The following is an 18230-nucleotide window of genomic DNA, read 5'->3' as shown; positions in this document are numbered from 1 at the left end:
AGGCATGGGTAGAGGAAAGCTGCTGACGTCATACTGCCCAGGAAGCAGAGAGAGAAGAGAGGAGCCTGGGAGAGAGATCTACATGCCCAGTAACCAGGCCCCACCTTCTGTCAGCCACTGAACTCACCAGAGGATGAATTCATCAGAGTACACTGCACTCATGAGACAACCACCCTCCAAAAGCCGCACCTTCAAGCACACAAGAGTTTTGGGAGACATTGTAGATACAAAAAAACACCACCACCTCATCCCTAATATGTTTTGGTCTCATTGTATTCTATTGGCCTAGGCACTGTCTCAGTTACTCTAGAGAGTAAGGACTATCTGGACTGCTAAAGACAATGGCCATGTTTTGTAGAGTGCCATGGCATCATGTCTAGGAAGTAAACTCCTTTAAAAACTGCAAAATGGAAGCAAAATAGTCCACTGGAACTTTTGGTAGTCCTACAGAGAAAGTAAGATTTAAAAACAAAGTTAGTTTTGAACTTAAAAGACTAAGAAAGACTATAAACATTCACATCTGTTTATTCATTGCTTAATTCAACAAATGTTTATTGTATTTTCAAGGCTAAACACTATGTTATATCTTGAAGACACCAAGATGAGCAAGATAGGTAAAGTCCCTCCACATAAGGCTTAAAGTCTAATGAGGAAGGCAGACAGTTATGGGAACAACAGTAATACAATTAGAAAATTTTTATAATAGAAGACATAATAGGGCCGGGGATTTAGCTCAGTGGTTTCGCTGCCAGCTGCGCAAGCGCAAGGACCCGAGTTTGATCCCTGGTACAAAAAAAAAGACATAATGAGTGGCTGCCATATGATAGGTATAGGTGCAGAAATGATAATGTTTGTTGGAGGAATGATGAAATGAGTATTTGAGCAAATGAGTGAAAAAAATCAAAGAGGGAGATAAAACACAAAGGCGTCATTTTTTTCTGATGGAATCAGGGAAGTCTTTCCAAAGGAAGAGCTAGCTGTTTAAGACCTTAAGAAATTGCACAAGTAAATATGAGAAAGTGTGTTCAAAGGGGAAGTGATCTAATGTTGAAAAATCTACAGATGAAGAAACTGAATAGACTCTAAGGGGAGGAGCCTCAGAGACAGCTAAAATTGAGGATGGAAGTCTGGAATAAAGACCTTTATAAATCTTCCCTTTGGGGTTGGAAGCAGTGTAAGATACCAGAGGACCTGGAGGTAGCCTAGTGTCTGTAACAGTGAGTGACCTGAGCTGACTGCCATGTCATAGCCCCACCTTGCATGCTGATTCATATAGATTAGCTGTCTTCCAGGCCGTTCCAGTTCCCCTGATAGTTGCCAGGATGTAATAGAGATGTAATAGTTTAATAAACCCATAGGAAACAGTTTCTCTCCTAATAAAATTTTGTTAAATGCAATATGTTACTACATGTTGTATCTTCAAAGACTATGAGATCAACAAGTAAAATAAATAACTTACATTAATTTAAAAGAAGTGATAAAGACTACAAGAAAAATAAGAACAAAACTTGAGAAGAAGCAAGCTGTCATGAATTACCTCAAATTATCCAACATCCTCTTCCTCTTGGGTATCTAAATGGTTTTACTTTTATTTAGGTGGGTAATCTGGGAGTTTCTGAAAACACTTCCTCTACTTCCCACACTTCTGTTCCTTCTTTTTAAAAAGTTTGAAATGGAATGGGATAAAGAGTCTTAGAAAAGGAAATTTCTAATTTAAGTCTTACACATGAATTATTCAACAAATTGAGCACCTACTCAGTATTTAAGGTACTGTCCTAAGTCCCTCTGTTTTCCTAATTCTTGTACTCAAGAAACTTTGAGATCCTTTAATGATGTTTCTTAACATTAAACTATAACTGTCATTAATAGGAGTACTTTACACGAGTCAGAAGCATCATGTAGTATGATGAAAATAAAATCAAGTATGAGAAATTGTTATTTTAAATTTCTCATAATTAAATCAAGTTTAACAGATTATTCAAATTATAAGTACATGTTAATACCATGCTTTGTTATTTGGACTAGTGTTTTATGTCTTCAAAATATTTTAAATCATCTTATTTTCTAATGCTTTACAGTTCCAAGAAAAAAAAAAAAGTAATTTAAGCCTGAAACATTGGTTATAATTCTAAGGAGAATTTAAGATACCTAAGACAAAAATTATAACTGGTAAAATATGTGGAATGTATTTAACTTATAAGTATCACTTTGGTATGACTTCTATATTCTATTTAAATGTAACTTTTATAGTAATACATCTTTAAAAAAATACTATATTGAGGCAACATTGTTGAATGACTTCAAATTCTCCCATATGTTTCCATTAAAAGGAACACTTTCAAGTATTGACTTGCAAACCTTTAAAACAGGAACCCTCTAAAATGGGGGTGGTGGCACATGCCTGTAATCCAGCACTCAGGAGGCTGAGGCAGGAGGATCACCATGAGTTCAAGGCCAGCTTAGACTACATAGTGAGTTCAAGGTCAGCGTGAACTACACAGTGAGACGATGTCTCAAGAACAAAAACAAATACAAAACAAAACAGAAAACCTCTAAAACTTGATCTAGTTAACACTGTAGGTAGGAAAAAGGTTGAGACCCTGGATCACCTAGGAAAGATTTTTTTAAAAACCACTTTAAGAAATTTCAGTAAACAGCTAAAATCTACAACAATGATATATAGAGAAAATGACTGTTCCCTTTTTATTTTTTAATTAAGGCACTTTGAAAACCCATTCACTCATTTTTCCATTTGACTATTTACAGCACTTACAAATGGCTTGGTTGGGCTTATTAGTGCACCAGCTCCTTCCTACAGTGATCCCCTGGCCTCTAGAGGAAGGTCCCCACCTCATTCCTGCCTTGAGAAGTATAGGTTGACCTATACAGAAACAGAGTCCTGAGATCAGGCAGGTTCCAGTTGAAGTAATACTTTGCAATAGGCTAATGGGTGGGTTTCTGGTCCTAATTTAAACAAGTGTTTTATATATTTACAGTCTCAGTTGTTGCTATTGCATAGAAATCAATGATGCAATATCACTAGGAAAAAAAATTATCAGCATAACTGACTTTAATGTAGTATTTCATTTTATTTTACTTTAAATGTTAAGCCAAATTGTGAGAGCCAGAATTTGGCTATAATATATACCATTTTAGCTTTTACTTACTTTGAAAAATTTCTTATGGCATAATTCAGCCAGTAATTAATAACTAAAATTCTGCTTAGATATTTTTCTGAATTATCTTAAAGCAGCAGCGGGACTTCAGGAGATCTGAACATTTAAATATAAGAAGTACCTGCCTGGGTAACTACTTTACCCCCTGCACTTCCATGAATGTCTCCATTGTCATGTATAATCAGGGGAATTTCCTGTGGAGGAATGTATTATTAGAAGATTAGGGCCCAATTTGTAGAGAAAACAACCATTTGCCACCTCTTGTCCTGAATCCACTAAGACAGTGGATTTTTTTTTAAACATTAGGCAACAACTGGTTGTGATTAAAAAAAAAAACACTTTACATAACAAACACTAGTATTAAACTTTAACCTGTAAAAATAATGCTGATTAATTTTGGACCAAAACTGATGCACTAAAATTTTTGCAATCTCATAGGATCTTTAGATTTTACAACCGAAAAGTGTCTTCTAGTTCTTCTCCCTTGTTTTTCAAATAAGGAAACTAGGCCCCAGAGAAGTTGAAAGATAGAAAGATATACTAATAGGGCCGGGGATTTAGCTCAGCGGTTTCTCCGCCTGCTGCGCAAGCGCAAGGAGCCGAGTTCCATCCCCGGTACCAAAAAAAAAAAAAAAAAAAGATACACTAATAGATGTAGTGCTTATATCAAGGGAGGTAGAAATGTGTGTGGTTATTTTTTTACTATTATAGTGGTGATAGTATTTTCATATTGACAAAGCTAGTATTTTTTTTTAAAGGCTATTATTTTTTAATGTGGAGATAATTGCAGGAATCCTTTTGAATCTTCTTTCCATTTCTTAGGCAGGCTCTGCAGAGAAGGTCAGAGAATATGGACTTTCCCATATCTGTAGCCATCCTGTGCTGGTGACAAGAAGTAGGTCTTGTCCCCTTGTAGCACCACCAAAACCGCCTCTGATACCTCCCTGGAAACTCATTCGTTATAAGAAAGAAACTGTTATAACTGATGAACCTCAAGGTATGCCTCGCATGATCTTAAAATCTTTGTAATGAACAGTTGTCTATTTAAAAGGTGTATAGTTTCTTTTGCTGTGAAAGATGTATGTCAAGGTGTAGACCACTAGCCATTGCACCTAAAAAACTATTTGCATTTTATATCCAAATTTTATATCTTTAACGGATTACTTGTCCATGTTTCAGAAGCAGAACAGTTTGGTTCGTATATAAATTGAGCAGACAGATCCAGGTTATTCTTTCATTGGTAGCATTGCTATTATTAGTGTGATGATGGAAAAGTGTAGTTAGAATGAGTGTGATAGGTTGTGGTAAAAAATTAATGTGCTCAGTGTGATAGTTTGCAGTAAATAATATGGGAATTAAGCAGCATATATTAAGGCACTAGAGTGAATTTCTAATGTGGAAATCACCAATGAGTATCATGTAGAACATAATTTTTGAATTATTGATTTATAATTAGAACTCCAATAGGAATAGAACTTTTACCCTGAACTGGCACTTGTGTTAGTCCTGTGATATAGCCACTTAGTGAATGGTGGCTGTCCTCCGAAATAAATGGATTCCCGTGGGCTAAGAGCATGGGGGGGAGTCTCCCTACCTTGTTCTTGTTATTGTAGTGCATTTAAAAATCCTCACAACCCATGTCTTCACACTTTCAACTTTTTGTTCTCTGTAAGTCTTCATTCTTAAGTTTTTTTTTTAACCTCAAGCACAATGTTTGAAGGAAGAGGGACCACTCTTTTGTAAAGTGAGGGTGATTATCTTATGATTGGTGGGATTCTATGAGGGTGGTACCTTACCCTAGGGGCTCATCATATAATCGTTTTTCTTCTCTCCACTGGGTTTAATATTTAAAGTGAAAAATAACAAAAAAATGGAAGGGAGATCATTTTAGAGGATAGTACCAGAGGATTAGAGAAAATTTGTGTTATGTGTCATAGCCTCACTTCTTTTGCTACTCATAATACCTCATGTTTAATTTCAGTGTTCACCATGGTAACTCATAGACTGTGTCCCTTTCCTGCTGAGAATTTCCTATTTGTAGACCAGCTTTAGATTTAGGAGTATCCACAGATCTTCTCTTGAACTCTTGCTTCTGTTTCTACTCTTGACCTTTACTTTGTTACATTTTCTTTTCTTCCACTCTATCCTCTTCATTTCCTAAGCAGTTGTGTTGTAGAGCAGTGGTCCCCAACCTTTTTGGCACCAGGGACTAGTCTTGTGGAAGACAGTTTTTCCATCAACTATGGGTGAGGGTGCGGTTTGGGGTTGATTCAGGTGGATTATATTTATTGTGTAGTTTATTTCTGTTATTATTACATTAGGTTCTCATAAGGAGCACAAAAACTAGACTACTTGCATGTGCAGTTCACAATAGGATGTGTGATTCTATGAGATTCTAATGCCCTGGCTGATCTGACAGCAGGCGGAGCTCAGGCAGTGATGTGAGCAGCAAAGGACAGCTGTAAATACAGATGAAGTTTAGCTCACTTGCCCTCCACTCACACTGCATGCTGCTCACCACCTAGCAGGGGTTGGGTACCCCTGTTGTACAGGTTAATTAAAGGTACACATGGTTTCAGTAAAAGACTTTTATAGAAAATCATTTCTGTACTTAAAGTATCAGCAAAAGCCAGGGAATATTCTGTAAGGCATTGTTGACTTTCCCCCCAAGACTTGTTTCATATTGTTCTCCAGAAAGCAGCTGAGGTATGGACAAAAGAAATATAAGATGAATTCTTTCAGTAAAAACTTTACATATCTCTGTACCTTTGTTTATCTATTTACCTTTATTGAAATGTGCTGTGTAATTAGTAATATAATCAGTTCTGGGATAAATGTTAACTTCTGCATATAATCATGAAAGATGAAAAGAAATGTATATTACACTTCCTAACTGCTATTTTTAGTTACAGTATTAAAGAAGCCTGAACAGTTTCTTGAGATCTCAAGTCCTTTTTTGAATTATAGAATGACTCCACTTAGAGTTCCAAAAAGAAGGTAAGTGTATAACATACTTTCTCACAAATACATCTTGTTAACACACATTTTATGATATGTATGGTTAAAAATAACACTAAATGAGAAGAACATTTGCAAAACATCAAGAATAGGACTACATATATATGTATATAAATGTATTGAAGACTATTTTCTCAATGTCTTACAGCTTATGATTACATTAATTCATGTATTAAGAAATGTATTTTGCTCACATTTTTAGGTGTGAGTTTTACACTAAATGTTGGAGTTTCCTCCAAATTCATATGTGGAAGTCCTGGTTCTCAATGTGGCTGAATTTGGAGATAAGGCCCCTAAGGAAATGACTAAGGCTAACTGAGGTCATATGGGTGGGGCCATGTGCTGATGGGATTAGAATCCTTAGGTGAGACACCAGGGAGCTTGCTGTCTGGCTGTCTCTCCCTGCACACACACAGCGGAAAGAACTCAGGAACACAATGAGAAGGCTGCTGTCTGCAATCAAGGAAGAGAGGAGCCCTCCTACTAAGAATCAAACTCTCCTGGAACCTACTGTCATCTCAGACTTGCAGGCTCCAGAAGTATGAAAAAATAAGTTATCCTCATTCAAGCCACCTAACCTGTGTTATTTTATTATGGTGACTCAAGCAAATGAATACAGATTTTGGTACAAAAAAGTGGGACACTGCTCCAGTGACTATATGAAAATGTGGACGTGGCTTTAGAACTGGATAGTGGGTAGAGCAGGAGGAGTTTTGAGGTATGTGCTGAAAAACATGCATATTGCTGGGAAATGACTTTTGGCAGGTGAGTCTCATGAGGCTCAAAAGGAAAGGGAGAGCTAGAGAGAAACCCCATCTTCTTAGAGAACAATAACCAATAAACAGTGTTGATAAAAATATGGATATTAAAGGTTATTCTTGTGAGGACATACGGAAGAAGTTATTTTAATCCAGAGAAAAACAAAAATTTGCAATAAAGTATCATGAACTTGGCTGAATTGTGTTGTAGTGGTTTGGGGAAGTTAGGATGAGCAATGGTATGGGATAATACCAAGGAAATTTGTAAGCACAATATTGAAAGTGAGGCTGGGGTTCTCTTGAACATAAGATGAGACAGGGGAGGAACTGAAGAAGGAATCCTTAACAAAACACCATATTTAAAAACCGGGGAAATTCTCAGAGCCTGTCCATATTGGGGGGCGGGGAGAAGAAGTGTGTTCTGAAGAGAGGATCAAGTGTGTAGCTGGATTATTGCTAGGTAGATTACAGTTAATACCAGCAGAAATACTACCAGTTTGAGCTCAGGGGAGTGAGACTGGGGCAGAATAGAGGAAGTCTGGGACTTCTAGGACTCAACGATTGGGACCATGGGGCTGTATAGATGCAAACTTGGACCTTTAAGTAAAGGGAAGCATTGACCCAGAGATGACTCAGAAATGATCAGGGCTGCCACTCCTGCCATAAGCCCAGGGGGCAAGGCTGCTTCTCTCTTGGTTTCAGCAGGCCATGTGGGCCTCAGAAAGCTCTGGCAGCAAAACCACTCCACAAACCGTGGGGTGACACTGCCACCCCAGTGAGCATAGAAGACAGAACTTCAAACCAAAGAGGATTATTCTCAAGGCTTAAAATGTAATGAAGTTTGCCTTGCTAGGTTTTGAGCTTACTTGGTCCTGTCAGCCTTTCCTTCTTTCCTATTTTTCCCCATTGAGAATGGAAATGTATATCCTATCCGCATCCCACTATTGGACTAAGGAAATACATAATTTGTCTAATGTTAGAGACTCACAGCTGGAGAGGAATATTCCCTGTACCTTAAAGCTCATCTGTATCTAACATAGTAGTGAGGTGAAATTTTGGATTTCGGATTTACAGATGATGCTAGGATGAGTTAAGGCTTTTAGAGTTATTGAGATGGAGTGAATGTATTTTTGTATTTGAGAATATGAATTTGGGGGACCCAGGGGCAGAATGATGTAGACTAAACATTTGTATTTTCCCAAACTCATATGTTGAAGCACTAAGCCCTGCTGTGTTGTATTTGGAGATGGGATCTTTGTTTTTTTAAATTCTTTTATTGGTACATTTTAGGTACACAATACGTTTACATTTATTATTGGGTGCTTGTACCTGTACATGATGTATCTTATTTCTTATTTTTTCCCCATTACCTGTGTGCCCTTCACCCCCTCCACCCTTCCCTATTTACCTAGATTTCGTTTCCATTTTTTTTACTTTTCTCATAATTTTTCCTTTCCCTTCTTCACTTTCCCATTCCCTTCCTACCACCCATACACCTTTGGACCTTTTCCTATTTCAAATTATCAATTATTAATTTTAATCATTTTAATCCTTATTTATACTTTCAGTTTCTCACACCAGAGAAACTATTCAGTATTTACACATGTGTATCCTATTTACTTCACTTAAGACTATGGGCTCAATATGCATCCATTTAGCTATAAATGTCTCTAGTTTCTCATTTTTTATGGCTGAATAGTACTCCATTTTATTAAAAAAACACATCTTCTTTATCCAGTTTCCAGTTGATGGGCACTTGGGCTGTTTCCAAGCTTTAGCTATTACAAACTGTGCTGCTATAAGCATGGGTGCACATATATCGCTGTGGTATGATTCTTTTAAATCTTTGGGGAAGATACCCAGCAAGAGAATAGCTGGGTCAAATGGGACCTTTAACCCCAGTTCTTTGAGGTATCTCCATACTGATTTCCACAGTGGTTGCACCAGTCTGCACTCCCATCAACAATGGAGAAGGGTTCCTTTCTCCCCACACCCCTGCCAGCATTTGTTATTGGTTGATTTCTTGATAGTGGTCATTCTTTCTGAGTGAGGTGGAATCTTAGTGTTGTTTTCATCTGCATCTCTTGAATGACCAGTGAGGTTGAACATTTTTTCATACATTTATTTGCTGCTTTTACTTCTTTGTCTGAGAAATATCTCTTCATTTCAGATGGCTATTTTTGAATCAGGCCTTTGAATTTGGGGGGTCTGATTTTTTTCAATTCTTGATATATTCTAGATAGTAGACCTTTGTCTGAGGTACAACTGGTAAAAATTTTCTCCCACGTTGTAGGTTGTCTCTTAGCTCTGTTGGTGGTTTCTCTTGCAGTACAGAAGCTTTTTAATAAGATGAGATCCCACTTGTTGATTCTTTGTCCTAGTTCCCATGCTACTGAGGTTTTGTTCATAAAGTCTTCTCCTATGCCAATATCTTCAAGAGTTCTACCTAACCTCTGTTCCAGCCAATTCAACATTTCTATTTTAATATTTAGATCTTTAATCCATTTCGATCTTAGTTTAGTGCATGGTGATAGGTATGGGTCTAGTTTTAATCTTTGGCAGGTTGAAATCCAGTTTTTCCAACACCATTTATTAAATAGGCTATCTTTCTTCCAATGAGGGTGGTTGGCTCTTCTGTCAATGATGAGGTGGCTGAGTATGTTTGAAGTTGTTTTTGCATTTTCTAATCTAGTCCACTGATCCTGAGGTCTGTTTCTTTGCCAGTACCATGCTGTTTTTATCACAGTAGCTGTGTAGTATAGATTCAAGTTGGGGATTGTGATACCCCCAGCCATGTCTCTGTTGCCTAGAGTTGCTTTTGCTATTCTAGCTCTCTTCTGGTTCCAAATGAATTTTTGGATTGTTCTCTCTAGTTCTGTGAAGTATATTGTTGGAATTTCAATCAGCATTACATTAAATCTATATAGTAGTTTTGGAAGTATGGCCATTTTCACTATATTGCTTCTTCCTACCCAGGAACAAGGGATGTCTTTCCATTTTCTTATATCCTCCTTGATGGAGATGGGATCTTTAAGGAATTGCAGTGGTTTAAATGTGACTCCCAAAGTTTATGGTTGAAAACTTAATCTGCAATGTAATGGTATTGAGGTGTGGGGACTAATAAAAGCTTTCAGGTCATGCAGGCTCTTCCCTTATGCCTGGATTACTGTTGTTATCATGGGAGTAAGCAACTTATCACAAGGGGAGGCTTCATCATAAACATGGGTTTTGCTTTCTCCCACTCACTTGCTCCAGCCTTCTCTGCCCTTCTGTCCTTCTGCGGTGATGCAGTATAAAGGCCCTTGCTAGATGCTGGCACCGTGCTTTTGGATTTCCCAGCTCCCCAAAACACATGCAAAATAAATCTCTGTTTTTTAAATAACTTCTTAGATGGTCTTAGATGGTGATAGTAGCAGAAAATAGACAAAAACAGAAAGTAAGGTTAAATGAGGTCATAAGGATGGGCTCTTGAACCAATAAGATTAATGTTCCTATAAGAAAGGACACTTGATGTCAATCCAACCACTCACGCTGAGGAAAGTTCCTATGAGCACACCAAGTTTGCTCTCATAGCCCAAGCAGAATAATATGGCTAGCATTATATTTCGCTTGAATATAGAAAAATGACACTCTGTCCCCCATGGATATCAACTCCTGGGGGGTGCTGCATGTATAAGTAAGTAATTACAGTAAAATTTAATAATCCCCATTATAAATATATGTACTAAATACTGTGGTTGTTCTTCAAAGAAGTTATTGTTTCTGAAATAATTACAGCCTCATATATAGAGTCTTGGCTTCAGTGATTGTGCAGGAGGAAAAGGATTTTTTTGGTCTGGTATTTTGCCAATAATCTTTTTGTGATGGGGGAGAAAACACTCATGATTTCCCAAATGTTAAAGGGAATATAAAAAAATTTGCTCATAAATGAACCATTTTATTATACTTACTGTATTACGTTTAGTTTTCATTATCTTTGACCTATATTTCTATTTATAGATTAAAATGAGGGAAGCTAACTCATTTATAGAATGCAGCTACATAGCATTTTCTTTATCACATTAAAAAGTCCATTGAACTGGCTAGTGCTCTAATATGATAAAGTATTTCAGCCTTTTTTTGGTATTAAATTCTTTTATTAGTACATTGTAGGTATACAACACAATTACATTTCTCATTGGGAATTGTACCTTTATATAATGCCTCTTGGTTCTTATTTTTTCCCCATTCCTAGCCCTCCCTCCACACTCTCCACCTTTCCCTATTTACAAAGACTTTATTTCCATTTTTTCCATTTCTCATCATTTTTTCCTTTCCTTTCTTTCTTTTCCTCTGCCCCTCCCACTACCCCTACCCCTTTGGACCTTTTCTTCCTATTTTACATTATCGATTATTCATTCTAATCATTGGTACATTTTAGGTATACAATATAATGACATTCATCATTGGAAATTTGCACTTTTACATAGTCTCTCTTGGTTCTTATTTTTCACCCTTGCCCAGCCCTCCCTTCAACCCCACCAGTCCTCCCTATTTACAAAGATTTTGTTCCTATTTTTCCATTTTCTCATATTAACCCCATTCCCTTCTATCCTTTCCCCTAGCCCTCCCACTTTCTCCCCTTTGCCCCTTTTCTTCCTATTTCACATGACCTATTATACATTTAGTCCTTATTCGCTTTCAGTTTCTCACAGCAGAGAAACTATTCGGTATTTACACATGTGTGTCCTATTTATTTCACTTAAGAGTATCACCTCAATGTGCATCCACTTAGCTATAAATGTCTCTAATTTCTCATTTTTTATGGCTGAGTAGTACTCCATTTTATAAAAAAACCACATTTTCTTTATCCAGTCTCCAGTTGATGGGCATTTGGACATCCTTTTTAATCAACTTTATTTCATAAAAAAAAGGTATGCTTTGATGACAAATATACTAAAATCCACATCAATGCAATGATTATAGGAAAAGAGTATTTCTTAGGTTCTCTTCCATTCTTAGGTTCTAGTAATATATGCTTGATTTAAGATAAATTTTGAGTTAGTTAAAATATGGCCTGCTTTGGATGGTCTTCATCAGCATAAAATGTTATAAAAATCCTTATCTTACAGATGTCAAAATAAAGTGTAAGGGGGACATAAAGGATTTGTTAGCAAGCATGCTACTATTTTTGTGAGAGAAAAGCTTACTTATTATGATCAATATTTCAGTCTGTGAGTTAATTGTACTTCACTTATCCCTCAATAAAATTGTAAAAATACAAAAAAGATAAAATTGTTTAAAAATATGAAATAGGATTTCTAGGACCAAAAATATAATAACCCAAATTAAGAACTCATTAGATGTGTTTAATAACAGACTAGATACAGCCAATAAGAGAATATAAAAATAGAAAATAGCTCAGAAGATAATATGCAGACTAAAGCATGTAGAAAAAATTAAGACGTTCAGTATAAGAAACGTGGGACAAGTTACAAATGGCCATTATACTTGCTAGTGATTTTCAGAGATAGAGGATAGAAAGAATTTGAAAATAATAAAATAAATTTGCATAAAGTTACCAAAAGCACCCCACACATGATTATGGAGATAGAAAAGTCCTATAGTGGACTTTCTGCAAGCTGGAGACGCAGGAAGGCCCTGGCATGGCTTTCCAATTCCAGAGGTCTTGGAATCATGGAAGCTAATGGTGCAACTCTCCATCAGGCTGAAAGCTTGAGAACTTGGTACAAGTCCTGAAGCCCAAACACCAGACAACCTGGGGTTCTGCTATCTAAGGCCAGGAGAAGAAGGGTGTCCTAGCTCCAGGAAGTAGAGAGTGAATTTGCCTCTCCCCTGCCATTTTTTGTCCAGGCTCACAGTCAACTGGATGGTGACTGCTCACACTGAGGGCAGATCTTTCCCATTTAGTCCACTAACTCACATGCCAATCTCCTCCAGAAATATCCTCACAGACACTCAGAAATAAACCTAGTAAGCTAGGTGCCCTTAATACAGTCACTGAAAATTAATTATCATATCAACTGAGATTGAAATTTTGCCATCCAAATAATTTGTGGTTATCTTTCAGTTGATTGAGTTTGCATGCTAATCAGAGATTATGTGGGTTGTAAGACTTCCAGCCGCAGACTACCAGGACTACTGGAAACTCTGAATATTACTGGAACCCGCTCCTCTAGTCTCCTAGAGCAGAGTAGGTTCTAGTCTCCTGCTCAGTGTATGATGCAAACCTGAGAAAAAACCCCATAAAAGACAGAACTAAGAGAGACAGAAAACAGGGTGCCAGGACAGCCAATGCTGCTCTAGCAAAAGGTGCTGGTTTGTCTAAGTCACCGATTTTTATTAGTAATCAATTGGGGTAAAGGCAAGTTATGTGCAAGGCAGGACTATGTGAGAAGATGTGCAAGTTTGCAGTCTCTGTGGAAATTAATGTAAACAAAGCTCATAAAGGACAAGACAAAGCGTTCTCCAATTAGAAATAGTACAGATGAAATATGTGGTTTTAATTAGAACATTGTCCTTGTAGTAAGAAGGTTTTAGTTGTGGGAACGGAATTTGGGTGTGAGTTACTCTGACCTTAGCATGTAGGCTTCGGCCAGACTTGCTTCTCAAAACAAGGTAATTGTGGGGTTAACTCTTCATAGCCTGCACTGCTTACAGCCTGCTTTGGGCATAACCAGTATTGTGGTCTCCTGCAAGCACAAAGATTTTTTACAATTTGTATCATTATATCCAGTCTTTAAGAATCTCTATGCCAATCAAGACCACAAAAGGGTTGATTTTCCAACTTGAATTTCCTGAGTTACTCCCTTACCTGATCTTCATGTAACTTTTTTCAGCTTTATTACTTGATTAAGGTAGATAAAATTCTAATACACAAGAAACGGGCAACTTCATAACTTGATTGAATTCAACTAATCTCTGCTGAAATGTGTCATGAGCTCATTTGAGTATTCTTGCTATCTGGCATAGCCAAAGATGTATGAGTGGCCTTTTGTTATGTGCGAAAGCCATGTCCCTTGTCCAGCTTTGTAATACAGAATTTTCACGTCAACATAAGAGCAAGCCCATTTTCTGGCAAGCTCTTGAAAGTAACTGCTATAGCTTCCCTTCTTTGGAAGGCTGTTACTGCAGCAACAGGCCCCTTTGTCTGATCTTGGCTCCTGGCCCCCTGAGTGCATTGAAGCTTCATAAATATGTTTGTGCTGCCCTCTAGTGGCAGTTTCAAGTAAATTAGAGAAGAGTAGGTGAATTTGTAATGGATTCTTGTGGGAATGCTAAGTTTATGATCTCTCTCTCTCTCTCTCTCTGTCTCTCTCTGTCTCTCTCTGTCTCTCTCTCATATATATATGATCTCTGAAACACTTTTTATTTTGTATATAAAGTTCTAGTTTTAGCAACTCTGATTTGGGGCCAGCAATAATAAAGGAAGTAATAAATGCTTGGGTGGCTTGCATACATTTAAGTGCTCAAAACTTGTAATTTTCTGGCTCACTCTGCGCCCTGTTTAATTGAAACACACTGATAATTAAATCAATTTTAGACCAAGTTCCTGCTTTGACCATCGATACCCAGATGACTACCATAGCTTTAAAATCAGTAGGGTTCCAGAATTTTTACACCAATCCATCGACTGATACAGGTTATTTCTTTTTTTTTCATTTTAAAATTTTTTATTAGTGCATGTTTGCAGTACATAATGATTACATTCCTCATGGGGAGCTGGTACGCGTGCATAACACATCTCAATTCTATCTTCATCACCTTCCCCTCCTCTCACTCCCTCCTCTCTCCACCCCTTGGTCCCCTTCCAGTTTACAAAAGATCCATCTTTCTCTTTCCGATTACCTATCTTTTATTTTTCTCTTTATTTACATTTTGGCCTTCTCAAAGAGAAGCCATGCTTATTTAAGCTTGCCTTATTTATCTCACTAAACATTATGATAATGTTCTCAAAGATGCATCCATTTTCCTGCAAAGGCCTCAAGTTTATCCTTTAGGGCAGAGTAGTGCTCTGTTGGTTTAAATACCACATTTTCTTTTTTTTGGTGGGGTACATATATTGTATTTTATTTTATTACTTAAATTCTTTTATTGGTACATTTTAGGTATACAATACGTTTACATTTATCACTGGGTGCTTGTACCTGTACATGATGTATCTTGGTTCTTATTTTTTCCCCCATTACCTGTGTGCCCTTCACCTCCTCCATCCCTTCCTATTTACAAACACTTTATTTCCATTTTTTCCTTTTCTCATAATTTTTCCTTTCCCTTCTTGCCTTTCTCCCACCCCTCTCACTTCTCCTACCACTTTGGACCTTTTCTTCCTATTTCAAATTATCAATTATTAATTTTAATCATTTTAATCCTTATTTACACTTTCAGTTTCTCACACCAGAGAAACTATTCAGTATTTACACACATGTGTCCTATTTATTTCACTTAAAAGTATAGCCTCAATATGTATCCATTTAGCTATAAATGTCTCTAGTTTCTCATTCTTTATGGCTGAATAGTACTCCATTTTATTAAAAAACCCCATATCTTTATCCAGTTTCCAGTTGATGGGCACTTGGGCTGTTTCCAAGCTTTAGCTATTACAAACTGTGCTGCTATAAACATGGGTGCACATACATCGCTGTGGTATGATTCTTTTAATTCTTTTGGGAAGATACACAGCAGAGGAATGGCTGGATCAAATGGAACCTGTAGTCCTAGTTCTTTGAGGTATCTCCATACTGATTTCCACAGTGGTTGCACCAGCCTGCACTCCCACCAGCAATGGAGAAGGGTTTCTTTCTCCCCACACCCCCGCTAGCATTTGTTATTGGTTGATTTCTTGATAGCGGTCATTCTTTCTGGAGTGAGGTGGAATCTCAGGGTTGTTTTCATCTGCATCTCTTGAATGACCAGTGAGGTTGAACATTTTTTCATATATTTATTTGCTGCTTTTGCTTCTTTGTCTGAGAAATGTCTGTTCATTTCAGATGGCCATTTTTGAATTGGGTCTTTGAATTTGGGGGTGTCTGATTTTTTTCAGTTCTTTATATATTCTAGATAGTAGTCCTTTGTCTGAGGTACAGCTGCTAAAATTTTTTTCCCACATTGTAGGTTGTCTCTTAGCTCTGTTGGTGGTTTCTCTTGCAGTACAGAAGCTTTTTAACAAGATGAGATCCCACTTGTTGATTCTTTCTGCTAGTTCCCGTGCTACTGAGGTTTTGTTCATAAAGTCTTTTCCTATGCCAATGTCTTCAAGAGTTCTACCTAACTTATCTTCCAGCAAGTTTAGTGTTTCTGTTCTAATATTTACATCTTTAATCCACTTCAATCTTACTTTAGTGCATGGTGATAGATATGGGTCTAGTTTTAACCTTTGGCAGGTTGAAATCCAGTTTTTCCAATACCATTTATTAAATAGGCTATCTTTTTCCTCCAATGAGGGTGGTTGGCTCCTTTGTCAAAGATGAGGTGGCTGAGTATGTCTGGAGTTGTTTCTGCATCTTCTAATCTATTCCACTGATCCTTGGGTCTGTTTCTTTGCCAGTACCATGCTGTTTTTAATCACAGTAGCTTTGTAGTATAGATTCAAGTTGGGGATTGTGATATCCCCTGCCATGTCTCTGTTGCCTAGAGTTGCTTTTGCTATTCTAGGTCTCTTCTGGTTCCAAGTGAATTTTTGAATTGTTTTCTCTAGTTCTGTGAAATATATTGTTGGAATTTCAATCAGTATTGCATTAAATCTATATAGCAGTTTTGGAAGTATGGCCATTTTCACTATATTGGTTCTTCCTACCCAGGAACTAGGGATATCTTTCCATTTTCTTATATCCTCTTCGATCTCTTTTTTCAGAGTGCTGTAGTTTTCTTTATAGAGGTCTTTTGCTTCCTTTGTTAGATTGATTCCTAGATATTTCATTTTTTTGATGCTATTGTAAAAGGAATTGTTTCCCCAATTTCTTTCTCAGTGAGTCTGCTATTTGTGTATAAGAAGGCTATTGATTTTTGAGTGTTGACCTTGTATCCAGCTACTCTGCTGAATCTGTCAGTTAAGTCTAGACATCTTTTGGTGGACTTTTTGGGTCTTCTATGTAAAGTATCATATTGTCAGCAAATAATGACAGTTTAACTTCTTCCTTTAATATCTTTATTCCTTTCTTTTGTCTAATTGCTGTGGCTAATGTTTCCAGAACTATATTGAACAAGAGTGGTGATAGTGGACATCCTTGTCTTGTTCCTGATTTTAGTGTGAAGGATTTCAGTTTTTGACCATTTAGTATGATGTTGGCTGTTGGTTTTTCATAGATAGTCTTAATCAGGTTGAGATAAAGACCTTCTATTCCAAATTTCTATAGGGTTTTTATCATGAATGGGTGTTGGATTTTGTCAAATGCTTTTTCTGCATCTATCGAGATGATCATATTGTTTTTGTCCTTGGCTCTGTTAATATAGTGTATTACATTTATTGATTTACAAATGTTGAACCATCCTTGCATCCCTGGGATAAATCCAACTTGGTGAAGGTATGTGATCTTCTTGATGACCCTCTGTATTCTGTTTGCCAGTATCTTGTTGAGGATTTTTGCATCTATGTTCATTAGGGAGATTGGCCTGTAGTTCGCTTTTTGGGTTGGGTCTTTCCTTGGTTTTGGAATCAAAGTAACAACTGCTTCCAGGAATGAATTTGGAAGTATTGCTTCCCTTTCAATTTCTTTGATGAGTTTAAAGAGCAATGGTGATAGTTCTTCTTTAAACATCTTGTAGAATTCAGCAGTGAAGCCAATCAGGACCTGGGCTTTTCTGTGTTTGTAAATTTTTTATTATGTTTTCAATTTCACTCTTTGTAATTGGGGTGTATAGAATTTCTATATCTTCTTCATTTAACTTTGGCAATTCGTATGTATCTAGGAATCTGTCCATTTCTTCTGTGTTTTTCATTTTATTAGAGTAGAGGTTCTCAAAGTAGGTATTGATGATCCTCTGGATTTCTGCTGGATCTGTTGTGACTTCACCTTTTTCTTTCTTAATTGCATGGATTTGAGACTTTTCTTTCCTTTTTTGATAAGGTTGGCTAAAGGTTTATCAATTTTATTTATTATTTCAAAAAACCAACTCTTTGATTCATTGATTTTTTGTATCATTCTCTTAGTCTCCATTGCATTGATTTCTGCTTTGATCTTTATAATTTCTTCTCTTGTAGGAGCTTTGGGTTTGCCATGCTCTTCTTTTTCTAGGAGCTTGAGGTTCAGCATTAGGTTGTTTATTTGAGCTCTCTCTG

The 18230-nt window shown here is 37.0% G+C and overlaps 1 protein-coding gene across 6 annotated transcripts in view; it reads left to right on the top strand.

Moving 5' to 3' along the window:
• Positions 1–18230, top strand: part of Adgb (androglobin) — a 126404-nt gene that overhangs the window by 49076 nt on the left and 59098 nt on the right. For all 6 annotated transcript variants that reach the window (XM_087193472.1, XM_087193473.1, XM_087193471.1 and 3 more), the window contains 2 exons: positions 3999–4173; positions 6083–6173. In XM_087193472.1, coding sequence (XP_087049598.1) covers positions 3999–4173; positions 6083–6173 — 266 coding nt within the window. The remainder of the gene's footprint in view (positions 1–3998; positions 4174–6082; positions 6174–18230) is intronic.

This window comes from Heterocephalus glaber, unplaced genomic scaffold, assembly GCF_053883595.1.
Source record: "Heterocephalus glaber isolate CG9 unplaced genomic scaffold, H.glaber_assembly_v1.0 deba00001593, whole genome shotgun sequence".
NCBI lineage: Eukaryota > Metazoa > Chordata > Mammalia > Rodentia > Bathyergidae > Heterocephalus > Heterocephalus glaber.
The sequence above is the reverse complement of the archived record's forward strand: the minus strand, read 5'-3'. Positions and strand labels throughout refer to the sequence as shown.